Genomic DNA, 27,764 nt, shown 5'->3' on the forward strand with positions numbered 1-27,764 from the left:
CACAGGGGACACTGGGACATCCTGCTGGAGACGTTCTAGGGAGAAGTCAGTTGACTGAATCGGTTGTGAAGTGCGCAGCATCATCATCCTCATCCTCATCATCTTCATCACCACCACAGCTACAGCGCTGGTGTGCAGGACGCGGACGGAGCAGGCAGCGGAGAAGCTGCTGCTGTGTTCAGAAAATGGCCGACCGATTTTCTAGGTTCAACGAACAGCGTGATTTCCAGGTAATGTGCGGTGCGACGTCGAGCATGTACACGGCTCCTCGGCGCCTGCGGGTGTTTCTTCACACGGACTCAGGGACGTGACCTCGAACGCCGTCGTGCACTTCGGTGTGGATGTAGCTCGCTAGCACCTGCAAGCTAACGAAGCTAACGCAAGTGCGCTGCGGCTCTTGTGAATTTAACAGCCCTCACGTCTCCGCTGCGGGTTCATCTCGCTCACACCGCGGGTTATTCACCGTAACATGAGTCCACGTTAACCCGCAAACAACACGACAGTAAAACACACACCCGAGTCTGGTTTGCTTGTTAGTGACCTTGGGAAGTCTGGTTATTTATCGACATATGCTAACGATGGATAGCTAGCTAGCAGGTAGCTAACTTGACTGCACGATGGGTGATTACAGTGCTAGCCAGAAAAGGCTGTATCATGTTGACAACTGGGGCACAGCCACTACGGCTGGTTAGCTCGTTTAACTGGACCCAGTTAGCTTCTAGTGGTCATTTTATGTGGTGGTAGGATATCAAAGTACGTCTAATATCTGGGTTAATACATATAAAGGACATTTGAGAAAATGTAATTCAGTTATCCAAACATGTTCTACGTCACATATTGCTGTTTGTCTCTATTGGTGTCAAACGTGTTTTTCGTTTGCTCTCTCTGTTGTTTCGCTTATGATGTAATACGCCTTTTTTTTCTATGATGCATGTGAAATGATAGATTCATTTTTAAGACTCAAAACAGTAGTCAAGTGCAGCATAAGCCCTGAAAGTGTTTTAGCTGCTCTGATCTAGAGCTGTAATGGTCGATCAGTCGATTAAGAGATAATCGATCTAGAATATTTTGATGATTAAATGAAATGTGCTTTTGTAAAAAAGTGTTTCACTGGATTCAATTTAAGTGTTTGTCCAACATGATAACATCTCTGGATGTTGGACTGTTGGTCATACCAAACAGGACATTTGAAGATGTCAACCTAAACTGTAGGAAGTTTGTACTGCCATGTTGCACCATGTCAAACCATGTCAAACCTTATGAATAACCATTGATCGTGATAGTGATCGGCGGATTGATTGACAAAGAAAATGATTAATAATTGACGCCCTTCTCTAACCATTCCACCTGTCACGCTGGCTCTTTTGAATGTACCTTTAAGGGCATGAGGAAACAGAATCCACCATCGAAGCGCTGTGCAAAATGTAGTGCAGACTCAATGTGAAGCTGATATATGGCTTCAGCAGGTTGAGTTAATCAAATCAAGTGGATATCTTGCAAAGTAATGGTTGTTTCTCAGCCCTGTTTGTTTCCCTGGACAGTGTTTCACTGTTGAGCTGCGGAGCACTGACAGTAACACAAAGAGGGGGTTTTATTCTAAAAGGACGAACCCTGGAAGACATCCTCTTGAGTTTTTTTTAGAGTTAAGCTGGTGCTGTATCGTTGCTACTCATTACCTTTAAAATATGTAAGTTAATTTTTGTCCCCCATAATTTTTAACAATAAAATATTGGCAAGGGCCTCTTGATGGCCACAATGAACAGGAAGGAGGATATAAGTATATGTTTATCTGTATGTTGTTTTAAGACAGACTTGAATATTGACCATATGCCTTTAAAAGTACTATCCAGTTGATACAAAGAAGGCTTCCTGATGTAGGATGCTAACACAGTATCCTTATTTTGCTAGCTCTGTCAATAAATATGTCACTACTGCAAATTCATTACACTATTTTTGGCAAAACACATTATTCACGGCTATATATTTACAACATGAGTGGCAGAGTTGAATTTAACGATCCAGCTATGAGCTCTACCACTCTTATCTGTCAACTGAGACCACACCCAGTAAAGGGAAAAAACAACACTACTGGTTAGATGACAAAAGAAACCTCAAACCTATTTGAAATTGGTTATTGGGGTCATTTTTATGTTTTAATCTGAATAATTTCTAAATCCTCCATATTATGTTTGAAACAGCCATGCATTACATGGCAACAGTAATATTTGTTTTATTCATCCACCTAACAGGATTTGAATTTTTGGGATTTGAATTTGTTGGAGCTTCCCACGTTATTAGCTAACACTCCATCTGGCAGCACAAGTGAGTCACGTTGATTAACAGTTTTACCATCCATGTCTGTATTTGTGATTTATTGTCTTGCTCAGTGACATTTCCGTAGAGTGGATTTAATGCAAATACAGAAACTTGAACCCCAGGAACTTTAGTGGCCCTGAATGACTGCTTTTTCCCAGTGATCTGTGCACAAAATGGAGATATGTTGTCGTTCAGGCTGGGTCATACTAAGGGCTCAGAGGACTAATTTGAATAAAAAACACAGATAGACATGTCTGTCTCCTTCTGTTTATCTGTTCCCCTATTTTGATAATGACACCATCGTCTATAATTTATGCCACCACTTAAAATATGGGAAGTGTTTCTGAACAAAGAAAGTGAAGCTCTGGTCGGGTTTGAGAAATTTTTTGGTTTATAAAATCTTGGGTAGTCGTATGAGATATTTTGGTCACAGATAGCAGTGTAGTATAAAAGTTGTACTGAAAATCTCCTATATTTCTAGATCTTTTATTGTAGCTGTTTGTAAAGATAGTTACCTTATCAGACACGCTGTGAAACTGATGACAAGTTTAGAAATGTGTATAAGGAGTGGTTTGTGTAGTTGTTTTTTCCTCTACGCCCACTGTGTTGATATCCAGTTAGAACTCAGTATTCTGCTGTTTTGTCAGTGAGGTGAATTGCTATGTGGTCTGAATGAGACTGTTGAAGGCAGCTCCAGCACAGTACAGCTCTGTTTGTGAGATCCAATGTGAAGGCATTCATATGCTCAGTATTCAGAAAGTTGCTTTCTTGACTCCATGGACTAAAGCTCGCTGCCAAGAAATACAGCGTGGGAAACTCCCACAGATGGTCTACCTAATATCCATTGCAAAACCAGTCCAACAACTCTGTTGATTTGCATTGTTGTTGGAGCTTTAGCATGTGGCTAATCTCGAGCTGCAGACACACACGAGGCAATTAGGAGCAACCAAACAGTTGGGCAGCAGTGGCTCTCATTTCCTATTGTGGGGTGGAATGGAGCATCCTCTTCACTGCCGTAGCACAAGTGGAAATCTACTGTGTTAATGCCCAGGAGATGTGGTGTTTCTGTACCAGAGTCGGGGAGATGAGGAGGCGAGCAGCAGAGAGAATAAGAAGTCATTGTGAGGGGGACTGGGCTGATAGCACATTTAGTGGTCTAAACAGAAAGCCAGAAGAAGGACACATGGGTGAGGGGAGGAGAGCAGGGAGCCATCGATTTGTTCATAAATAAATCCTTTGCTCTACCCCAGCATCTTCTCCTCTTCTAATCCCTGGCATTAGTTATACTGTCGCAGGGTCCTGTTTCATTTGAATTAATGATGACCAGTTTGGCATCAAATCACATCATTTTTCTGGGCTGATTTGAGCAGTTGCTTATCTCTGCAAAGCCAGTTTCCCAAGAGAATGCAGGGGGCAAGGCCCCCTGCATGGCCCAGCCCTTATAAGCATTGTCTTGTCTATCATTTTGAGCTGCATGTTCCATCCCTTAAGGAAACATAAATAAATCCCAATACGTCATAATGATTGTTACATTAAATTAAGCTGCCTACACTTGTGTGATGGCCAGTTGCTACAAGCAGTAATTTAATAATAATAATAAAACAGCACAGATGTTTTTTTTAACTTGTGTGAATGTCAGGAGAAAACAAGACTTGCATACATGACCTTCATGTCTCCTTTAGTGCATTCGAGAGGAAGCCATCTGTCTCAGAGCAGAAACAGCTCTATAAACACACTTCTTTTAGTCAGGGGAGTAAGCCCATTACTCACTCTGTATCCCACCCAGGGCACAGATTTAACCATAAATGCTCAGTTACTACAAGTAAAGTTGTGCTTCAGATTCAGACTCCATACAGCCCGGGGAAGTCTTCCTTCTCTGCCGTCACTGCCAGAATAAATTTGCCAAGAAATAAAGTAACTGAAAAACAAACATGTGAAGTACATTTCCCGTTGTGGCTGTGAAGAACCAAAACTCTCCCAAACTAAAATTGTATTTATAATAAAAATATACTCTTTAAAATTAGAATTACAGGAAAACTGAATAAAAGGTAATAATAAGCAAGAAGGGGACACATGGTTCCAGTCAGAGTATTTTATATCTGCTGTATGAACCTTTTGAGCTTAGCAGCTATGCTGATTTTTATTAGGATGTTTCTCTACATTTTAGGTTATTATGTTATGATATAATGTGCATTATATCTTCATATATATATAAAATTGATTGTCTTTATTGAAAAATCATTGATAAGTGATACATCAGTCATCAAAATGGGTCCAGATTTTTTGTTTGTTGACCTGCCAATGGAACCAGACTGATCTCCCTGTTTTGATTCTAAAATAAGCTTCGCTGTGATGTGTCCCTCAGGGTGGAAATCACTTCGACCAGTATGAAGAGGGCCAGCTGGAGCTGGAGCAGGCGTCCCTGGACAAGCCCATCGAATCGGTAAGGCTACATCCATCATCCTGAACCATTGGACCAGCTGTGAGAGTGGATATGATTGGTCCAGGGAGGAATAAAAACCACATCTTTTATTTTACTCCATTCATTCTGTCCATGTAGATGCATCCAGTGTTTTCTTGAACACACTTGCCACGTAACCTGTAGAATCACTTGTCTCATGTCTATTAATTCCCTTTAAAAGTCCCTCCCACTTCCCATGTCCTCTGCCTACTCCATTTCCTGTGTGACAGTTTAATGATTGTGTATTTATGCTATATCTTACAGTTTTTTTATTAAGAGTTTACAGATATAAAGTTTTTTTTTGTATTAGTCCCATTAGTCATTGTTAGTCATCCTAGCACTGAGATGAGATGACTCTGAAAGCATGAAGTGGATAAAGCACTGTCATTAATGGCTGCCATCTAAATGCTGGAGCTGAAACAAACTCAAAAAATCCATATTTGATAATGAACAGATTTCATTCTGAATTATTGATACAGCGGCTTTGAGTGAGGGTCGGCATAAGAGCCCTCCAGTTTTGTCCTTTTATGGTTTGATCCACTATAGCTCTAACTTTTCAACTAAAGATTCATTCTTAGAAATGTATCAAACACATTTGGATTGGAAGTCCGATTAGGTAGAGTTTACCATGTTAGATCTGTTCGGCTCAAATATAAAATCCATGCAGTGCTTATTCCACAACCATTCCAGCAAACAAGAGCACATATTAGATGGTGTGAATGGCTACATTTGTGTTAGAGTGAGTGTGTGTCTATGTAGATTTAGAATTCATGTGTTAGTGTATAGTGTTTGTGTCTATAGGACAGTTATCTTATTGTACACAACTTGGGGTGTTCGACATTTCTCTCCTGCAGCGAATCGGCCCTATTAGCTAAGCAGCAATGACCCGGTTTGTATTTGCACGCTCTGCTTTCTTACTCCTATCTTCAGGGTCCTTGTAACGCTTCTCTTACTATCTTCTCTCTCACTCTCTCTGTTTCACAACTGTCTCTCTACATCTTTTCTCTCTCTCAAGCTCTTATTTCTCTCTCGCTCCCTCCCTACTACACAGTGATTCGGTGTACAGTACCCTCTGTCATTCTGTGCTGGCATGGTGCTTGTGCAACTGGGACTGCATTTTTCGCTGAAGAGGCACATCAATAATAGCGCAGGCAGCTCTTTTCTTTCTGTCCCTCCCAACTCTCCCCTCTTCTGTCTCTGAACCACTGTGGTGAGCAGGCCCTAACTCCTTGTACCTGCACAGTGTCGGGTTAACCTTTCCTCAACATCAGTCAGTGTACTCTGTTAGCCAATTGGATACCATCAGTGACCAGGTTTAGATCCAAATATATAGATCCAGGGTATTGAACAGAAATGTATAAATAATACTGGTTTCTTAATAATCGTCTGTCCAGTCAAGGATTAATAAATTATCAATCATTAAAAACTTTTCTATACCAATAATTTTCTGGAGAACATTTTAGTTCTCTGAACATGAAATTCAATGAAAAGAGCTATAGGCTATGAATCAGTGCAACTGCTGTTTTGGAACGATGAGGAAGTGATTTCCAGTAAAAGAAAATTTAATTTGATCTGGATGAAACTTGAATACTCTCAAGATGTGGTATCGAATCTGTACATAGATTTGTGTATTCACTGTTGCCTGACCAGCATCCTCCGCAGTATGGGAGGCATTTCCAATGCTGGTATCAGAACATCTTTGTAACAAACCCTGTATATTGTAAAGTTTAGAATTTTTGCAGCACAACAATTGTGAATTCAGTCAGCCTTGCTGACCATGGTCATTTAACTATTTATTACAGATATATGCTTCTTTTTTTTTTTTTTTTTAGTGAACCACAAGATCATATCTGTAGCCTGAGCATGTGTTTTTCATTGCTAGAATCCAGTGAACCAAGAGCATTAAAATTGTATATCCTGGTCGAGTTTCAGGTATGACTCACATGCACACAAACCTCCAGCCTTGAGTGGGTGGTGGAGAAGGAGAAGAGAAAGGTAGAGATGTGGCCTGCTCACCCGGCTTGAGTGGCTCTTTAACTCCTGCGCTATTATTTGTTGAGGGGCGCTGAGGGCCGCGCTACAGCATCACACAGTTCTTCACCCAACGGGGGTGGAAAAACGGCCAAATCAGAGGTCCTGTCACCTGTTACTTAAACACAGATAACAATGCCTGCACGCCTGATGTTTTCCCCTTGGAAAGCTTAATTATTATCCACAGGCAACTAAATGTGAAAATTTGCCCCAAATTATCATTATTAATTTTGGTGAATGCGACACATTCTGTCAGATAGAGGTGAATTATGGATATAATCATATCACTAGAAACACAGGACTTTATCTGCCACCTTAGTGTGACCCCTAAGGTGGTAGGACTTGTTGCAGTTGTTCACAAGCAACACATCTCGGAGCTGCCTGTAAATGCTTTTGCCCGGCTTCTCGGAGCCCCTCCCCTGCCAATTATTGTGTGTGATCTATAGGCAGCTAGAGGTCTGTGGTACTTTATTGGGAATCTTTTTTTCTCTTTCTCTCTTCCCCCTTTTGGTCTTTGCTCTTTCTCTCTAACATTGTTTTTGCATTGCATGTTTTAACTTGGTAGCATTCAGTACTATTTCCTCTCAACACCCTTGTCCTAAATCACTACTACAGTTTTCCCTTCCCAAAGTCATTCCTCCCACGTCTCCTGCCCCCCTTCAAGTCCCCCAAACCCCCGCCCCTCCTCCTCCCTTCCCTTACCTGACCCCGTCTCAGAGCGATATGCAGCGGGCAGCCTCAGAGCCACAGAATGCACACATACACAAATCTAACAAACGTGTATACAGGCCACAGGAAGATTCATTATTTGGTAGGTTCATCCAAGTTGTGCAACTACTATTTCTCTCTTATACAGTTAGCGAGGCCAAAAAGGTCTTGTTTATCTTTAAGTGTATCCGCTGTTACTACATCATGAAGTGTATAGGCTTTTGCATGATAGCCAGACCACATTTGACACAGCCGTTAACTGTAAGACTTCTGTCAGCTATTAGTTTAAAAGAAAAACACATGGAAAAGGTCAAACCATCTTGTAAAGGCTTGACCTCTGGATTAAGCACCAGTCTGCATCCAGTGAGCAGCTGGGGTGACAGGTTCAAGGTCATTGTTCAGGACGCTCAAATAAAAACACCAAACAAACCCCAAAAATATCCTCAAGCATTTGTCTGTAAACCAGTCTGATTGGCTTTTAAATTCAGTAAAAACACTAGTATCACTGTCTCTCTTTAAAGCAACAAGACACCCCTCAAACTTGGGCCTTTGCTGTCTTTTCTTAACTTTGCCAAGCTATCGCTTGAGAATTGGGTCCCCAGCTTTATGAGGTAAGTTTGATCTTTAAATTATTTGTAAAATTAACATTAATCCGAAAATGCTTCTGTCATTTTACCCACCACTGAGGGCAATCTTTAATCCCTTCACAGGGAAGTAGGAGCTTTCTGTTTTAGAGGTTTGTCATCTGCAAAGAGACCATTGTTTTCATTTAGACACACTTACAGTGGATGAGAAAGTGCAGGAATGTTCAACACTGCATGAGTTTATGAGGAGCAGCGGACAGCAGAGCCTGTCCACGACCAGCTCAAGCCAGAAGACATTCCTCAGGGACACGAGAAAGTCTGATGAGTAACTGCAGCGGCCCACTTCTTGCAAGACAGATCCCTATAAAGAGACCGTCTCAGTCTTTTCTTTCGTGAAAATCTCATATCTGTTTCAGAGCAACCATCAAGAACAAATACAAAAAAGGTCTGGTTTGGGAAAGTTTAGATTTAGAAAGCTGAACCAGATACATTTCACACACAAAAGCCCTTACTTTACCCATATAAATGGCTCTATACTCTGAGGTCTCTAGGTGGGGTCCCCTGCATATCCCTTATTTTACCCATATCTTTTACAATGCACTGTGCCTATGAAGGCACAATGCACACTTTAAAAACACCTCTTATAGATCTCTTGTTTGGATAACATTTTCTATTTTTTTCTTTCTCCTGTATTAACTCTCCATTGGTGGATTTATTGTCATGCCTACATTTTCTGTTTGTATACAGCATTATGTTTGTTTAAAAGCAGAGAAAGAGATTTGCATTTTTGAGTAATAGAGAAGCTAGCAGAATTGCAGTTGAAACCGGTTTCTTACGTTGTGTCACGTGTGACTGTTTTTTTGACAGCCCAGTATTTTAAACCCAGGTTCGTATGGAAATGCCTTCACTCCACTTGCACTGCTGTTGGACTCGCCGTCGTTGCTTTCATCCGTCTGTCTGTCAATTCTTTTGGTGCACTCATCTGTTGTTCAACATGCAGTCTGCGCCTCATCTCCGCCCCCTGACCTTTCCTGAGCCCTTTTTGGTCTAATCTATTTATTAGCGTTAGCAGTTGCGACTCTTGCCTCATCCAACCTGCCCTTCCTGTTTTGATATTCTTTTTTTAATCTATGTGATAAAATGTGAGATATTTGGAAGAAGAAACATGTTAAATTTAGGGATAATATTCTGAGCTTGCAGAGGCTCATCTTTCACCAATTGTGAAGAGGCTGAGCAAGACTACGACTAAGGGTGTGTTTTATTTCCCTCCTTGCTCCAAGCTTCATACACCAGCCAACCCTACAAATTAATATAAATGTTCATGTGCAGTGTTGTTGCACCATAATCCTGCAGTAAGGGACAGAGGCATGCTCAATGTCGGTGGGAGGGGAGGCATTCACTGCAGCAAATTCTGCAGTGTTTCTCCACAATGAAGTCAGGGTACATTTTGTCCACCAGTCAGGGGAAAACACACTTATCCAGCCACAGCCTCTTAATTCTGTGCATCTTATGACATGACCAGAAACCGACAGGCAGGGACAAGTCATAGAGTGATAGCATGATAGTGTAGCCGTCTGTGTCCTAGTTATGGGCTGAGACAGGCTGGCTGTCTCTAGGTCTCTACCCACCATGTCAGCCCCAGCACAGATCCCTCTCTTATCTCGTCCCGCAGAGGAAAGGATCTGACAGCCGCACAGCAAACAATCATGAACTGGAGGGAAAAAATACCAAACCCTAACAGAAACAGGAAGTGAGTCAGTGTAGTCCTTCTCTAGGGTATTAGGGGCAAGCATCAGCTAGATGTTTTAAACCTATTCATTCGAGGCATCATGGTGAAGAATTGCCATTTCATGGTTGTTCAAACTGACATGTTATTTTTCTACCAAAAATCGTATATATAATGAGTCAAAGGAAGGCAACAGTTTCTGAAACGCCAAAGATTAAGTCCAACGTATCCCATTTGAGACCTTGTGGGCGGAGATGCAGTGTGTGCTGTGTGTGTGACAACCACTCCCCTTCACATGCACTAACCCATACAAGCCCAGCTCACCTCCACCATCCTTAAAACTTACCTTCACTATGGCTCAGCCTGCTCTGTTCTGCCCCATTTCCTGACTTCCTCTTTTGTCAAAGAGAACTGATTGAGCCCCGTTGAGCCATCACCTTCCTCTCTGTGCCTGATCCACCTGAGACTAACAAAGTTGTTTGGTTAGTTGTTTTTTTATCCATCCACCAACCCCAGCCCGCCCCACCTCTCTGTATGTGTGCCATTCACAGTGCTCTACTAACACCGACGATGCTTTTTGTTAAAACTCTTTTAACAAAAAGCTGCATGCTGTTTTTTTTCTGTTTTGTTCCAACCCCTCACTTTCTGTTTGTGAAAGTTGATGTCAATCTCTTTGTGATTATAAATATCCTTTTTGTTTGGTTTGTATGTTTTTTGTAGAATGCAGCACTCTGGTGAATGTTAGCCAAGTTTGGAATAGTTATAATCACAACAGAAAAAACACTGCTTATTAAGAAATCTCATCGTTTCCTGTTTATTTGTGCTTGAGGATGTACTGTAGTGTGTAGTGGTGGGACGGTCTTGCATTTCACTTAATGTTTTTTTCTTATTTTCTTGCTGACCCACACTAGTGATATAACAGTCTCAGACATGCACATTGGGCCCCACAGTGTGCTAGGAATTCCTGTTGTGGATGTTCCAACACTCAACCCTCTCTGATTTGTTATCAGTTGCCTGGTCTTGTCCTCATTGATAGTGTAGAGTTTGTCCTAACAATAATTAGTATTGTCCGTAAATAAGAACACCAGTGCAGTGGCACACTCCGGGTCCTCTAAAGAGCTTGATTTAAAGCTACTGTGAGTGTGCTGCAATTTGTAAAAGCCGTCTTTAAAATATTCTGACACCATTTCCCATCCAAATACCAATTCTGCATATCTAGTGATACAGAGTAACAATAAGACACCATCGTATTTACAAAAAACTTTTAATACATAGATATATATATATATATATATACATTGGCTATTGGAATGATATCTTTGTGAATGGTCAAATTAGAAGCTTGCTAACGACATATGTACTTGATAAGACAGGGTGAACAGGGTTGGGAACAGAATATTGATAACAGACCAGAGACGCTGGAGGTGTCCAAGAACATGCACAGCATCTATCTCTAGTACATCTAATGGGGTTACATGCTCACAATGTCTCCCTAACTTCACCTGCACACCCACATATCTCCCTCACGCGTGCATATTCTATCCACCCTGGGCCTTGTAATGGTAATCCAAGGCCCACTAGCTCCACGTCTGTCTCTTCCTCTTGCTGTATTGTTTTTTGTGACAGCTGCATATGTTTCATGGTGCTCCCCTTGTCATGGTTGCGGAATCACAGCAAGCTTGGAATTTCTGGTCTTTGTTTTTGTTGATGCAAGATTTCCATACCTGTTTTGTGTCACTTTTCTTTGTGTACTAAGATCTTGCTCTGTAGTGGTTCATATATGTATGCGTGTGATACATATATTACCCTCTCCTTCCTCCTCCTCTTAACTTCTCAGCTAGTGAATGTGACTTGATGTTTTATCTTTATCATCCCCAAATATAACAGAAATGCTCCCACCCAACTCCTTTGCCTTAAAAAGATTTACAATTAACTGTACTTCCACGGTAGGAGGGTATCCTGTAGTTTACAGGCCACACATAGCCTCATGTATTTATCATAGTGGAAACACTACTCTTCCTCTCAGTTCCTCCCCTATTATCTCCCTCCCCCACCCACCCCAAACTACCACTCCTTGTGCTGGAAGACACTGATGTTACACGCTGTAGGTGATGTGGATGACGATAATGATGATGGTGATGGTGGTGGTGGTTGTGCTGATGATGATAGCGTGATCTGAGTGTTTTATTTTGTTTTGTGTGTTTGTGTTTCTGACCCGTGCCCACGGGGAAAGCTCATCTTATTATTGGAATATTTTTGGTTTTTTTCCTCTGTCCTCTCTGCTAGGATAACATCGGACACCGGCTGCTTGAGAAACATGGCTGGAAGTTGGGGCAAGGACTTGGCAAAAGCATGCAGGGTAAGAAATCACTCTTCTTCACATCTATTTGCAAAGTATGCTGGTGGTACTGAGCCACTATGTTATGCAATTTTCTTCCCCCCCTCATATTTCCAGGGTTTGTTTTGTACTAGCAACTTTTCTTTTCTCTTTCCCATCCTTCCTCTGACCCTTCCTTTGTGTCTGTTACTGGGTAAAATGGATTATTATTTAAACGAACGTCATTTCAGTTGCTTCTGTTCTGCTCTCGTGCTGCTGTTTTGGAGCTCTGGACGTTTATAAAGGAATAAGCAGGGGAAATGGAACCCTGGGGATTGGGAAATGGAAGCAGAGTGTTTATTAATCTTCCTGTCATGCACTTAGCCTTCAGCATTTTTGACTATATTGTGTTTTTTTTCAATTCTAAATTACAGAATAGTTTTTTAACCAATTTGCTTTGAGAAACAATGGTTCTGAACTTCAAATCTGCTCTTGTGCTGGTTTGTTTTCTGGTCTCTTACCTTCTCCAGAAATAGAAAGCTGCTTTGAAGCCATTTACTCATTGGAGGTAACTGTGATTGAATGGCCAAGTTGATATTTAGTCGCTGTAAGAGTAAGCAGGCTCAACAGAGCTTAGTGTTTGGGTTTGTCTTGGCTAACGTCAGCACCTCATTAGCTCAACCCTGCTGCGCTCATGGCTCATTGGCTCACAGGCAGTGGTGCAGAGGCCTAGCATGTTTCCACTGAGCTACTTCCTGTATGTTCACTCACTTTCCTTTCATCTATATCTCCATTCCTTTCTAAAAAAATTTAACTTACCCTCATAGCCTCACCCTTGCCTGTACTCCAGGCTCTAGAGAGGATGATGTATAGCATTGTCAGTGAGTGATATCATCTCTGACAAGCTCATGAATCCTAGCAGTCTGCTCTGAAGCTTGTTTTTCCACATAATTCCTGGCATTAAGTCTCGTCTACCTCATCCAGCATGTCCTTCTCTGTCTTCTTGGTCCAACCCATTTTAACAGCAGATCCACCAGTTCCATTTATATAACCCTTACACACTCGTCTCTGACCTCTTCTTCTCTCATGGTGGCGCATTTGCAACTCCTACCCAGTGCATTGTTCTCCATGTAAACCCAGCAGTGACAGCTGTGCTCAATATCAGCATTTTAATGTGAAACAACCACTCAACCTGGAGTTTCCAGTACACATCCAAACTGTGGTCATAGCCTTACACTTTAACACATAGGAGCCTTTGCAGAGCTAGCAAAATAAGTAAGTCATTTAAATTCTTATCATAAATTAATGATGCTGAGATATGTGTTCAGACTTGTGCTGTCTAACTGGATTTGTTAGCCGTATTAGAAACATTATGGAAATTACTTCTTTCAAGTCCTTCTGTGTGTATGATTCTGGGAATGAGAATTAAAATTTTCACAATAATCTGACTACAGAAAATTCTTAATTGTTCGCTGGACTGTAGGGTTGGGAATCTCAAGGCACCTCACGATTTGATTTTGATTCAGAGGGCTACGATAAGGTTATAAAACAATTATCGATGCATTAAAGAATTTGATTCCTTTACACTCTGTGACTACATGAGGTGTTCATCTTCACAAGCCTCATGATTTGTGCTTTAAAAAAGTATTTTAGACTGTTACTACAAGTGTGCTGTAATCTAAAAAATAAGGTTTTCAATTAAAATATCAGACTACAGTCAACAATTGGCTTATAACAGTGGTCAGTGCTCTCCACATTGATTTGACATTCATTTAGTTTACACTTGTGTGCTGCATCTTAAGTCCTTATGTATCAGGTTTGGCCCTTCTGGCGTCCCTTGGCAGCATCTAGGCACATTACTCCGCTGAGATTCTGCTCCTCTGCTCTTTTTTCGAATCACTCACACTTAGAGCTGATCTTTATAAAAACCTGCTGAATTAATATTTATGTTTCTGGATACACAAGATTATCAAAAGTCTCTTCTTCTGCAAAAAAGATTGTGGTTAAAAATTATGCAGCGGTGGGACATCGCTAAAAGAACTTGCATAAGAGAAAATATGAATTGATTATGTTCTGTCTCTGCATCGATTCAGAGTCATGCATGTCCGCATTGCGATGCATCGAAGAAAATCAATACATTTGCTCACCTCTACTAGTCTATATTGCAACATACAATAATATAGATGGTCTTTCAGAGCAGGTGGTCCTAATATCTCCTTAATTTAACAGATTATTCTGCACGGTTTTGTTTTAATGTGGTCTGAGTAAATGGTGAATCGTAAAGTCTGATTTATTTACCACAGTTTGGACGTGGTCGTTCAGTTGGGCATTGCTGTAAACCTCTTGTATCTATACTGCTAGTTTGTGAACTCCACATTTAGACACTAACATGTTGATTATGTATTGGTGAGCTTCCAGGGACGCACAGATCCGATGACTGGCTGTTAAACTGTGTCTTTGCTGCTCCAGCACCTCTCCCTCATGTGCATATATGGCCTTGCTTCCTTGTGTCATCTCCGAGGTATTCTCAGCTTGACCGTGGCCAGCGACCAGAGTAGACCAGGAAGCTGCTTCATTTGGGCAGTGTGCATGGAGGCTAACAACACTGCAGAAATTTCTGAGTGTAGCATTCAGTGTCCATAGTTGTTTATTTCCATGTGGCCTTGGACAGCTGAATAGCAATCTGTTTGATGTGATAAGAATGTGTGCTTTGTGTGGCTGAGAGAACAAGTTGCAGGAGCTGACTGTGCTTGTTTTTGCCGCTGGCACCACTGACGTGGTTATATAAGCATCCTGCTTTGTGGGCAGATGAGACTGCGGCAAAGTGTCCAGTTGTTGTGTAGGAATTAATGACCCGGTGTTGAAACCCACTATCTCTGTTCAAATTTATTAAGGAGTTGGCTTATAGCACAGTTGCACCCTTTATCTCACTACGTCTGCTGGATAATAATTATTATCTTACTCTATTTTCCTGTCCTCTTGCCAGAAGAGAAGGTTTTTGAAATCTGAAGTGAAAGCATTGTGTCCCCTTTTTAAGTTTTTCACTGTATTGACTATGTCCTTATTCTTCTTTTGTCCTTTTTGCCCCTTTTTTAGGTAAGGTTTGTTGGATCCCTTCTGTATGTCATTATGTGTGTGTGCGCGTGTGGGTGTGTTTTCTTTCTCCCACTCTGCCGTTGACTTCAATGTAACACCCTTTTACAGTGTACTGTAGGCTAATGGCCTCTGTCAGCTTCTTCCTCTTTGCTGCATAATCACTAAACCTTTATTTCAATCTGTTCGAGAGAAAAATGCTTCGATTTAAACCAAGAACAAAAATCTCTTTTGAATCGAGGTAGATGTAGGAACCCATGATTCCATCAAATCCCTTAGAATCATCATCTCCACGTATTTTAGATTTGTTTTTCCTCTTTGAGTTTCCGTGGCTGCTGTCGGGTATCTGATTGGCTGTAACCACGGCTCAGACTTTGAATGGCTTGCAGAGTAGACACGTTTTCCCCCGTCTGCTTGTTTGCCTGTTTCTACCTCCAAACCTGTTAAACTTGTGTGAATGTGTGTGGTCATTATGTGGGACTGAGACACATATGTGTTTGTGGATGTGTGTGTCTGTTACTGACCGGGCAATAGAGTCAACTTACAGGGAAAACCTCACCACCCTTCTACACCCGTAGTCTCTGTCCCCATGGTTACACTCCCATCCTCCCCCTGTTTATTTGCTCCTCCTGCACAGCATGTTTGTCCCAGAGGTGCACAATTGCCTGCCCCAGACTGTCACTCACCTGGGTCTTTAAGCAGTGGAGGAGGTAATGCACTGAACTCCCACTTTCACAGTCCAAACGGCTGCACAGTTCACATTTTTAAGTGTATTATGGCTAAATATTGTAATGCAGAAACTGCTCTAAGCACTGCTTAAAGCCTTGCTGGCTACTTCCTCAGATACATTTTATATGTGTGTTATATGTCCACTTTTTGTGGGGTTAAGCACATCCCCAAACAAGCTTTGTGGCTTTAAGCTAGGGAGGAAATGAAAGAATCTCAGGGAGAATTACTAACTGGGCTGACAAGCGTTTGCAAAGCAAAAAGCTCAAAGGGGGAAAATGGTGGTTGTCCCTAGAGGTACTTATCTTCTCATCTCAATATATTTGACCAAGTTTAAAAAGGCTCAAATGTTTCCCTGTACCACGCACTGTAAAAGTAGAGGTTAGCTTTGATTCACAATTTGTTAAATGATGCAACTCCTTTCTTCCGTTAACTGTACGACTTGCAGTACCATTCGTTTTTTTTATCACTCCCTCACCCAGTACAGCTCCTCCAAAAGTTTTTACTTTATGGGGTTCTTTGGCTCGGCTAAGGTAAAAAAGTAATTAGTACTAGTAGTGTAACGGACCACGGTTGATCAGTTCGGAATGCATGTGAATTGCAGATTAATGGCAAAGTTTACATTGTTTTAAAGTTTATCGCTTGCACTTTTTAAAGTAATGATGGCATAAATCTCAATCCAGAGATGTGGTTAAATCAAAGTAGTAACATGTAAGTCATATGTATGGGAGCATTTAAGCTTCCCAGTTAAATCTACAGGGACCGGGCCATTACAAACAGTGTTTTCCAAAAAATTGATTCAGTCTGTGGGGGTAGCGCTGGTGCACCTGCACTGCTAACAGTTTGCTCTCTTGTGCAACAGAGGACGAATGACAAGTGCACAGACTAGAAAGTAAAAAGAATAGTTCTCTTGTGTGAGAGAACGACAGTGTATGCCATTCTTGGTTATGCAAACAGCTGCAGCTATGACGTCTCAATGCTGGCTGGGCGATATGGGAAAAAATCTTATCAAGATCATTTTTTTGCGCATCACTCGAATTCGATATATATCACGATATAGATCAAATCGCTATTTCTGCCATATCTAATTCAGATGGTAAAACAGATAAGTGGTATAACCTCTTTGTGGAAACTTTCTACACAATTTTGCAGTGTTTGCTTCTCTGCTTCATGTCGGACTTTAAATACCCAAAATATCTCCACACCACCTAATTCTCTTGACCCTTTATTTTAAGCAATGTCGTCGTCTTTTGAGCCTTGGGCTGTGTACGTATGGGAGTGTTCTTCGGAAACGCTGTCGCTCAAGTTTTGGTTAAAATGTTCTGTCGTCATTTTCTCTTTTAGCTCACTCCAACTCTGGGCGTGCTGTTGTGCACAGCGGCTGTAGCCAAAACAGTAGCATGTGTGCTGCTGCCAGCTGCTACTTCTACGCTCTGTGTTGTGTGCGTTGCGCTGCACTATTCTCATTATCATTGGCTGTTCGTGTTGTTTGTCAAAACATACATGGAATGAGTTATATCGACGTTGTATCGACCATGTCTTGTATTTCTATAGAGGAATTGTTATTTCGATAGATATATAACAATTTTTATCGTCTTATCGCCCAGCCCTATGTAGCGGTATAAATTGGAAGTTGGCGGACCACCACAGTCTAGAATAAATGGGGAAACACTGAAGACAAAACAATAACTTAAGTGATTTTGTATTTACTGTCATGTTGCAATTTAATATTAAGTATTTTGTTTTAAAACTTGATTTAAACATTGACGGCTTGAGAGTATACAAGTTCTTTAATAAAAAAATCTATTTATATTTGTCTCGCTTTTTTTATAACATTAGTAAAAAAAAAAGATCCGATCCTTGACTAAAAACCATGATCTGATCCGAACTGTGAGCTTTGAGCTCCGTTGCACTGCTACTAGTTCAATACATCTGTATTTTTCTTTGCTACTACAAGGATATATGACATTTGGTATACTTTGTAAGGGGTGGTTGTTTGGTTTCCTGGGGGCATACTGTGGTTGAGAGAGAAAGATGATGCCAGGTTTAGGGGCCTGGGCACTGGGACCAGTGGTTTGAAGAGAGTGGTGAGAGGAAATCCCTGTAAGCACTTAGCCCTGAGTAAAGAGATGAGGGGGGTGGGGGGTGACACACTGAAGCCCCTCTGGTAATAAACCCCCCATAACCCCACAATCACACTCCCAACCCTACCCTCCCTTCTCTATGTGCCTCAATCTTCCTGCTTAACCAATTGGTGTTTCTTTTTTACAGCGATTTGATCCTGCCCATGTTGTGCTGATGGTAAACTTAGTGGTAAATGTTATTTTATCCCCCAATTGAATTGTCTTCTTTTTCAAATTTCTTTTAATTTCTCCCATTTTCGTTTTTTGTTTTCCTCTCATCAGACCACCAATGCTACATAGGCTTTCAATTCTTTCTGTATTAGTCCTCATTCTGCTGCTTGTATATTATCATGCATATGTATTACTCTTAGAACATTGTCATTTTGTTTGTTTTCAGTTTTTTTTAAACCTTGTGATTCACACCCTGTGATTTAGATGCACATTGTTTTTGTCTGGTCCCTTTGTTTTCCACTGGAATGGGTAATGTGGAAGTTTTGTCACTGTGTTTTTAAAATTGGTGATAGTTTGGGATGCGTGTAATTGTTCATTAATCTTTAATTCTTGGCCTGACTTGTGACTCCTTTCAGACAGACCACTGCAGTGGCTGACTAACAGACCAAACCCTGTTTTTGGTTTCACTTCTCTACTGCTGTTAGGCAAATCGCATGAACACACATGTCTATCAGTAGATAGTCTTGTGATCTACAAATCACACAATCTCCTCACCTCCTTTGCGGAATAAGGCCTCCACAATCATGCAGTCAGTTAGTAAGTGTTGGGCCATAGCAGCTGACAGACACTGCAGTGGGACTGGGAGTCCAGGCAGGCCACTATATGTTACAATGCCCATGCATCTATGATTTAAGAATTAATATGTCATTGGGCTGTGATGACGAAATTATTCAAGGAAACCACAGATAAATACCTGAAGTAATATTCTTACCTTTCTCTGTCCAGGAAGGTAAGAATGTGCCTGATAGTAGCCTCATTTGAAGTAATAAATTAAAAGTTTGAAAGCCTTCAAATGCATAAATATATTGCCTCAAAATATTACTTTGACAGGACAATGACACATCTATAGAATTTGTCCGTAATTGTTAATTTCTAATCCCAGTGTTCACAGCTATTCCATATGCCCAATGGTATACATCGAAAATTGATTCATGGAGAGAAAAAAACACCCTAACTTGAATATGTGGAAGGATAAAAAAACTGAAACCAAACTGAATTGATAATCACTATCAGTAAGATGGATTATTGTATCTGGCTGGCAACAGGAGCAGCAGACTAGTCCAAATTCTTCTTTTATGCCTTTTTGTTTTGAGACTCCCGTGTCTGTCTGTCTGTCCTTCCCTTCCTTCTCCTCCTACCCATATCCATGTTTTACCAGGTAAGTATCCCCCATCCCTTGCACTGTCACCAAGGCGATACCTGGCCTGTGACGTCACTCTGCTGTAGTTCAGTGCTTGTGTCCTTTTTTAATTTTACTCTTGTCTTTATCTCTGCTTTGTTTGGCTGATTATGAGTGAATTAAGCAGTTCTGTGTCAATCTCCAAAGTAGTTTTGATTTTTTTTATATATTTTAATGTTTCATTCTTTTTTTTCTTTTTTTTTGGTTGTCTTTGGTTTGTTTTATTTTTCTACAGTTAATTTCCTTCTGATCTAGCTCTTTTCACAGCTTACATAAGATAGCTTAAGCAAACAAAGGGAAAAATCTTAAAGCTCCAGTCTTGATGAGGATGGGGCTCTGGGACAAGGGGGAACGGATTTGAACCTTGGGACAGTTAAACGGTCTTTCAGGGGTCAGCCAGCCCGCACACAGTGCAGAAAGAGATGATGCAATAGGCCTTAGATAATATTAGGAGGCTTTGTTCCCCCTCACAGAGGATGTCGCAGTGGCACTCGGTGAGCTCAGCTGTGCTGGCAGCTGCTGCCACTGCAACTCCCTGCAGACACACACACATACAAACACACACCACCCACCGCAGTCCTTCAAGCTGTATCGTCCTTGATAAACTTGGCATTCTGGTTTAACAGGACTTCTGCAATGAACGGGTGGAGGAGGGGTACTGGGAAGAGAAACTATACTGAAAAGATGTACAAACAGATCGGCTTGTAGCTGACTATCTTATTTCAAGTGAAATGTATCTTTTTCCTGTAAGACATGTAGCCAAACCACCCTGATGTCCTTGACCTCATTTAATTCAACAAGACTACAGTAAAGTACAGCTAATTTGAATTATTCAAATGCTTATCAGCAGCCAGGACAAATGAAATGCATAGGGTAAATTGGTATATACTTGGTGGCTGCAGTAAGCTGTGAGAATGGCTGGTGTTTGGTTCACTGTAGCTTTCTGGTCTCTTTGCACTTCAAGGCAAAATTCTCTAACCCCAGCACCCTATGCTCTAAAAGCAGGCTGTCTCCGAGCTGACCCTCCGTTCCAGCCTCAAAAACTCACCTCGTCCTTTCTCTGTCTCTTCTCCCTCAGGACGCACCGACCCTGTGCCCATTACCCTCAAATATGATGTCATGGGGATGGGACGGATGGAGATGGAGGTGAGATTGCAATATTATTTAATATTAAAGTTTATTCATATTGGTATCAAAGTCTTAAATTTAAATTGTTTAAACTTGCAGAAATGAGACTGCAGTGTGTGGAGCCTTGACCTCAAAACGCTATTTCAGATAAACAGAATTTGAAACAGAAAACACAGTATGAAAAATGATATAGTAAATATTCATATGGCTCATATCTGTTGCCTCTTAGGGTTGCTGAAAGTTCCAGCTCTTACTTTCAATGAAATAACATTCAATGGTTTGAGCTTCAATGACCAGATGCTCCTACAATCCCTCACATCTTAACTATCAACTATCTGTGTACATCCGAAACTCAAACAAAAACTCAAGCAAGACAAACTGGTATTTCCACAGCTCTTGGGACCTACAAGTGTTATAGTTCAGGAAAGACTGACACCGTGGAATAATAGCTTAACAGTTGCTGAATACATACAGTATAAGATGAATTAGGACTGCTGCCGTTGATTGAGAAGGGTTTTGTGTAATGTGTAGTAATTGCTTCTTTTGTCCTTTTAGCTGGACTATGCAGAGGACGCCACAGAGAAGAGAAGAGTCCTGGAAGTTGAGAAGGAGGATACAGAGGAACTGCGGCAAAAATACAAGGTGAGGCCGTTCAGCCTTTTGTCATTCTAGTACCATGCTTGTATGCATTTGGTTCCTGTGTACACCCATGTAAATGTGGAAGGTGACCACTGCAAAGTGACAGTAATATTTTTTAACTCATTTCGAGATTCATTTACTTATTCCCTCCTTTATTTCCCACCTACTTTAGGACCAGGTGGAAAAGGAGAAAGCCATTGCCAAGGCTCTGGAGGACCTGAGAGCCAACTTCTACTGTGAGCTATGTGACAAACAGTACACCAAGCACCAGGAGTTTGACAACCACATTAACTCTTATGACCACGCTCACAAGCAGGTACTGTCGGCTGTCAATTTGTGTTCTTTTAATGTATCTCTTTTACTTTGAAACATGGTGAGATTCTGACAAGCTTTGTTTCTACCTGTCTTGTCTTTGTCTTGCTTTTATGTATCGCAGCGGCTTAAAGAGCTGAAGCAGAGAGAATTTGCTCGTAATGTGTCCTCACGTTCACGAAAGGGGGGAAAGAAGCAAGAAAAGATGCTACGCCGATTACACGAGCTGGCTGAGCAGAGGAAACTCCAGGATCGGTAAGAATTTATTTTTGAAGTGCCCTCTGCTGGCTGGATAATGGCACAGTCTGTTAAGCTTATGAGACCACATATTAAAACAAAAGATAAAGATGTATTTATTATTATAACAAATGTTACTCACTGTAGGTCAAGCCTGTATGTCTAGAGGACATGTTTCCCTAAATAGAAACAAATATTTGTCAGTGCCCCTTGTCTGTTGGAAACATTGATCCCACATCTCATTGGTTACATGCTTCTGTGTTTCAGTACTCCAGGAAGTGGGCCCATGTTCAAACCGACCACAGTGGCTTTGGACGGAGAGAATGCAGAAGATGGTGACAACACGATGCCCGACAACCCTGCTTTGACAGATGAGGCCCTTGAAGGATCATTGACCGAAAAAAGTGGGCAAACCTCCCCGAAGCCTGGCCCAGCCATCAGCTTCTCTCTAGGAAAGAACAGCTCCTCATCCCCGACCCCAAGTGGTTCGTCAAAAGTCAGTGTTTCCTTCTCTTTTGCCAAGAAAGCTCCAGTAAAGCTGGACACGGCGGCTGCAGTGTTTGCTGATCATGGTGAGGAGGCTATGGAGGAAGACGAGAACCAGGAAGGGGAAAAGACAGCAGAACAAGAGGAGACGACTGACTGCGGAACAGAAAGCCCGAAGGGAATATCAATAGGGGTTGAAGTAGCAGAGGTTGGTGGTCCAGCAGGGACGGAAGAGGTGGAGCAGCCTGACGATGGAGGCTCTCTAGCCTCCACACTCAACAAACTGAAGATGATGATGAAAAAAGAGGAAGGATATGCTGGACAGGAGCCTCAGTACTATCACTATATACCTCCAGCTCACTGCCGGGTAAAACCTCACTTTCAGTTTTTGCTGTTCATGAAAGCCACTGATCAGTCTCTGATCAAAGCAGAAGAAGAAGAAGATGATGATGATGACGATGATGATGATGATGAAGAGGAAGAGGGGCCAGAGGAAAAAAAGGGTGAAGATTGTCCTGAACAGACAGAATCCAATGTTGCAGATTGTAAGACTGATCAAGAACAAAATAATGAACCAAATCAAGAACAAGGAGATGCCCCTCCAGCTCTTGACCCAGACCCAACTCCTCTTTCGCCTGACGTGCAGACAGAGAAGGTTTCTTCATGCGCAGTAGACATAGCTTCTACGGTACCCACTTCACCTATACAAAAACCAGAGAGCACACAGGAAATTCCGGATTCAAATTCAGGCCCTAAAATCCCCACTGGACCCTTCTTCCCAGTTCTTAGCAAAGATGAGAGCACGACCCTGCAGTGGCCCTCTGAGCTCCTCGAATTTACAAAAGCTCAGCCTTCCCTGTCTTACAGTTGTAATCCCCTTTACTTTGACTTCAAGCTATCCCGCAACAAAGGAGCGCGTGGTGGTAAAGTAGCAAAGTCCTCTAAGCCTGAAGAATCTGATGACAAGGGACAAGAGGTAGCGACCTCAACAGCGGAAGTGGATTCAACGACTAAACCTGGGACCAGCACTGACAAAGATAAGCCATTGACGAAGGGAGAACCTGGTAAATCAGAAGGTGATCAGCCAAAGCCTGCAACTGACAGCAGTAGTGTCAAGAAAAAGAAGAAAAAGAAGAAGCATAAGAAGTCTGCGAAGCACTCAAAACACAAAGAAAAAGCAGCAGCAGAAGGTGCTGAAGGAGAGACAGAAGCAACACAAGAAAAGCCCAAAAAGAAGAAAAAACACAAACGGAAGAAGAGCAAAAACAAAGCTCCTGATCAGGATGAGGCAACAGGTGAGGAAAAAGATAAAGCAAAACCAAAGTCAGAAGATAAAGCTGTTTCCTCCTCCGTTCAGCTGACACCTGCAGGGGGAGGAGCTACAGGAAATACAGGAGTTGAGCTGGGGAAGAGGAAACGTGCTACTAAGGAAGTGCCTTCCAAGTCTGGAGCTGAGGAGGGAAAAACCAGAAAAGGTACCGATAAGGCCAACGCTTCAGAGGAGCACAGTGGCCCCAAGAGACAAAAGACCGACTCCAGTGCATCTCAAAGTGCCTCCTGCTCCACCTCAGCCAAGAAGAGTCCTGGTCCAGGTAGACCCCCTAGCAGTGAGAGTGAAGAAGAAGGCGGCTCAAACACTCAGCGCTCTCGTCATCACAGGTCAAGTCCCCGGGAACAACGCCGCCACCGAAGTGAGGAATCAGGGCGGTCCCGTAGTCGTTCATCAAGACGAGGGGATAGACGGGAGAGCAGCCGTCGGCACAATCGTGGCCAAACCTCCCACAGTCACTCTGACTCCAGCAGCTCGGAGCGCTCCTCAGCAGGCAGCAGTGCCTACAGCCACCGCAGCCGCAGCTACTCTGACAGCTACAGTGACTACAGCAAAGAGGGACGCAGACGGCGGCGCAAGCGTTCATCAGAGTCAGAGTACGAGCGGAGAGGTAGCCGAGGGCGCAGACGATCTAGGAGACACCAGCACTCCTCTTCTTCCTCAGATGACTCCCGCTCACGTTCACGCAGCTACAGTCGCAGAAAAAGGCACCGACGGCACCATCGGAGCAGTTCGAGGAGCTCCAGCAGCTGGAGCCGCAGCACCAGCGCAAGATCCTATAGGCGCAGCTACAGCCGAAGCCACAGCTCAGCCAGCCGCTCCTCCAGCTCCGCCAAAGTCTCCCCGCAACGACGAGGCCCTAGGGGTCGAGGTGACAGTGACGCACAACGCAGAGACTTTAACCGCTCAAACATCTACCGCTCCCAGTCTCCACGTTCATCTTCATCACGAGGCCTTAACCGCAAGACCCATTCATCCAGCTCACAGGCTCTGAGGCTTGGAGGATCCAGAGATGCAGGGGAACAGAAAAACTCCCTGACAGCACGGCAACTTCTGGAGAAGATTCAGTCCAAAAAAAGCTCAAACGATTCTGGCACTGGAACAAAAACTGGTCTCAAGATTAAAGACCCCCCTCAGGGCTACTTTGGCCCAAAACTACCCCCGACCCTGGGAAGTAAAGCTCTGCTTCCACTTTTTGGTAAACTGCAGGCAGGGAAGAAACCAGTGATTCCTTTAACCAGACCAGATGAGGGAGAGAAATCAGGAACGGGGAAGGGCTCTGAGGCGGAGAGAGAAGTTATCCTAGAGGAGCCTATAAGAGAGTTCCCCCCTCCACCTCCACCTCCAGCTCCACCAGTCCAAAAGGTTGAGGAGGCTCCACAGAGCACAGTGGTACATGAGGAGACACAGCAGCCCACGACAGAAGTCCAAGTGCACCAAGAACCCCTGCCATTGTTCGAACAGGAGCCTTCCATAATGATGCCTCAGTACCAAGCAGATTCAGAACAGGACCCCTCACAGAACCCCATGATGGAGTCCCTCATGCCAGAAATGCAGCAGCAGCACCCAATGCACGCCTACCCTGCTTATCCACCACCCAACCTGGAGGAGGACTGCATGGAGGCAGAGGAGGACGGCCTGGCTCCTCTAGAGAGTCAGCCCATTACGTTCACACCAGAGGAGATGGAGAAATACAGCAAGCTACAGCAGGCTGCACAACAACATATCCAGCAGCAGCTTTTAGCCAAGCAGGTCAAGACGTTTCCCTCCGCAGCAGCTGCAGCCGCCGCTGCAGCAGCAGCTGCCAACATGGCCCCGGCTCACCCTCCACAAGCTCTGCAGCAGATCCACATTCAGCAGCCAACTATGTCCTTAGCCTCCGGCACATCAATCACCACAGTGCAACACGCCATCTTGCAGCACCATGCTGCCGCTGCTGCCGCCATGGGCTTACACCCAGGACATCACCACCACCACCACCACCAACACCCGGCGCATGCCCAGTTGGCACAGGTGCATCATATTCCTCAGCACCACCTCACCCCCATCTCCCTCTCTCAATTCGGCCACTCCCTGGGTCACACTTTGGGACACCAACTGGGACACCAACTGGGACATGCTGGGCTGATTCCTGCACACCCGACAGCCTTCCTCTCTGGTCAGCCCATACATATTATACCTGCTTCTGCACTTCATCACTCCCCTTTCGCTATGCACCACATCCAAAACGCAGCCCTCTACCCCACACTCTTCTCACCTCGGCCCTCACAGGCCGCTGCAGCAGCAGCTCTCCAGCTCCACCCACAGCTCCACCCTCTGCTACACCCAATCTTTTCTGGGCAGGACCTCCAGCACCCACCTAACCATGGCTCATGAGTTATTCTGAAAGTGAAGGAGTTAAATCACAGCTCTGGTGGAAAGACTTTTTTTTCTGATGAAGTCAGACTTGCAGTCAGTGTAACGAGATGCTCGTCAAACCACCGTTTTACAGGCCAACACAGTGCAGTAAGTTGTAGCCACAAAGTGGTGCTGCTTGTGTTGGCTTCAAAATTGACACTAAGACTTTATCAAGGGTTTGCCCTGTACTTTTAAAGGCAGGAGGTCAATTTGAAGCGATATTCCATGTAGGGGGAATATTAACATGAACCAATTTGTTTGAATGATGGAACAGAGAAACCACTGGAGTTTTGTTATTTGTTTTCCATATAAACATATTATGACCACAGATTTTGCTTATATTGGTAGCCAAAGAGAGATGTAACGGCTGAAGCTATAAGCAGGATAGGTCAGAGGAGGAAGTGGAGGAGGAGGTCAAACAGCTTAGTCTGTAATGTAATTTTCATAGTGATGCTTTTTTTGTTCTCATACGACTACTCGCTTTCTATTGGATCCCTGGTCTCTAAATAATTTGTAATGCAGTAACTTGTACATATATCAGTGTGTAATGTGAAGAATCCCACCAATGATGACCGGATGTGATTATAGCTACGATGTCCAAATCAGCATGACATTGTCATTAAGGACCCCCCCCTCTCCCTCTCAAGGGGAAAAGTAACGCAGGGGGTTTTAATATCCCTAATGCTTGGAGGTAAAGATCTTGTTCTCTGTGGTGAAGGTACACCTGAATTAATTGCACTGAAACCTGTACATCAAAATGGTGCTTTTGCATCGTGTAACAATAAGATTGTAGTATACTGCAATAACTGTATTTTTCTGTTTTTAAATTATTTTCCAAAATGCTCTTCAAAAGAAGGGCTGTGTTTTTTTTCTCTTCCTTTGGTGTAATTTTGTAAATAAAACTGCTGTAGATTAACCTATTAACATTCTAGAGGTTTGAAACTGCTGTGGGGATGTGGGGGGGGAACAGGATGACAAGTTGGACGGAAAATAGACGCCATGTCTTTTTCAAAGGTTATTTCTAAATTACCCCCGGATGAGATGGGCTGGGATGGAAAAGGATAGTGATCTGTCGAACAGTAGCAACGCTGTATTTTATAAAGACTTACTCTGTTTCAGCAAATAAAACATTGAGTTCATGTGTTGTTTTTCCATGTTGTAGATAAACGAAATACACACTTGATCTAAACATGTTTACATGATCCAGCTACCGACCTCATTCTGAATGAGACTACTTGATGATATTTACGCAAGTTGCTAGTACAATACCCCATTCTTATTCCTGTCTATCATGACGCTTACACTGGCACCCAGAGTATGTGTTGTCAAGCAGTTTGTAACTGCTCTGTTAAAAAATACTTTGAAAACTCCAAAAGGAAGTTTATGATTAAGATGTATACATGTCTATATAATGCAACTAAAGTGCAGAGTACTCCACATTTCTTGATTAGATGAATACCTATTCAGAGAATACTGTTTACATGGCAGTGTCTTATCCAGCATGTTGTTAATCAGGTTAATATCTAAATAAATATTGGTGTCCATGTAAATGTGTTTCCAGTTTCAAAACTGGGAGTAAGAGATGAGACGTTTGTCAGAACTCATCTGGGTCATAGTCCCTGCATAGGTCAGTGTTGAATATGAAACACTAGATGGTGCCCTAGTTTCCTGGAATAGACGTGCGAAAGCAGTAAATCCACAGCATGTGCGCACACCAGTGTTCACACCCCCTGGTTTCC

The 27,764-nt window shown here is 42.7% G+C and overlaps 1 protein-coding gene across 5 annotated transcripts; it reads left to right on the top strand.

The window, feature by feature from the left end:
* gpatch8 (G patch domain containing 8) lies at positions 1 to 27,164 on the top strand. Of its 5 annotated transcripts, none has more exons than XM_061089674.1 (9): positions 4,701 to 4,759; positions 8,968 to 8,986; positions 12,113 to 12,185; positions 15,240 to 18,275; positions 20,575 to 20,642; positions 21,180 to 21,266; positions 21,436 to 21,579; positions 21,700 to 21,830; positions 22,080 to 27,164. In XM_061089674.1, the coding sequence occupies exons 5-9, from the start codon at positions 20,616 to 20,618 to the stop codon at positions 26,002 to 26,004; spliced, it is 4,314 nt and encodes a 1,437-aa protein (XP_060945657.1). In that variant the 5' UTR covers positions 4,701 to 4,759; positions 8,968 to 8,986; positions 12,113 to 12,185; positions 15,240 to 18,275; positions 20,575 to 20,615; the 3' UTR covers positions 26,005 to 27,164. The 5 variants fall into 5 exon arrangements, with proteins under 5 accessions (XP_060945659.1, XP_060945657.1, XP_060945656.1 ...); XM_061089673.1 differs by having other exon boundaries at positions 18,234 to 18,275; XM_061089676.1 differs by lacking the exons at positions 8,968 to 8,986; positions 15,240 to 18,275 and adding an exon at positions 1 to 230 and having other exon boundaries at positions 4,682 to 4,759.
* The last annotated feature ends 600 nt before the right edge of the window (positions 27,165 to 27,764 follow it).

Source organism: Limanda limanda, chromosome 17 (assembly GCF_963576545.1).
Source record: "Limanda limanda chromosome 17, fLimLim1.1, whole genome shotgun sequence".
In the NCBI taxonomy this organism is placed as follows: domain Eukaryota; kingdom Metazoa; phylum Chordata; class Actinopteri; order Pleuronectiformes; family Pleuronectidae; genus Limanda; species Limanda limanda.

Coding starts and splice junctions, on each gene's coding strand:
- gpatch8 (XM_061089676.1), top strand. CDS start 186: ATGGCCGACCGATTTTCTAGGTTCAACGAACAGCGTGATTTCCAG. Junction 4,760..12,112: donor TGGACAAGCCCATCGAATCG/GTAAGGCTACAT, acceptor CCTCTCTGCTAG/GATAACATCGGACACCGGCT. Junction 21,831..22,079: donor CAGAGGAAACTCCAGGATCG/GTAAGAATTTAT, acceptor TCTGTGTTTCAG/TACTCCAGGAAGTGGGCCCA.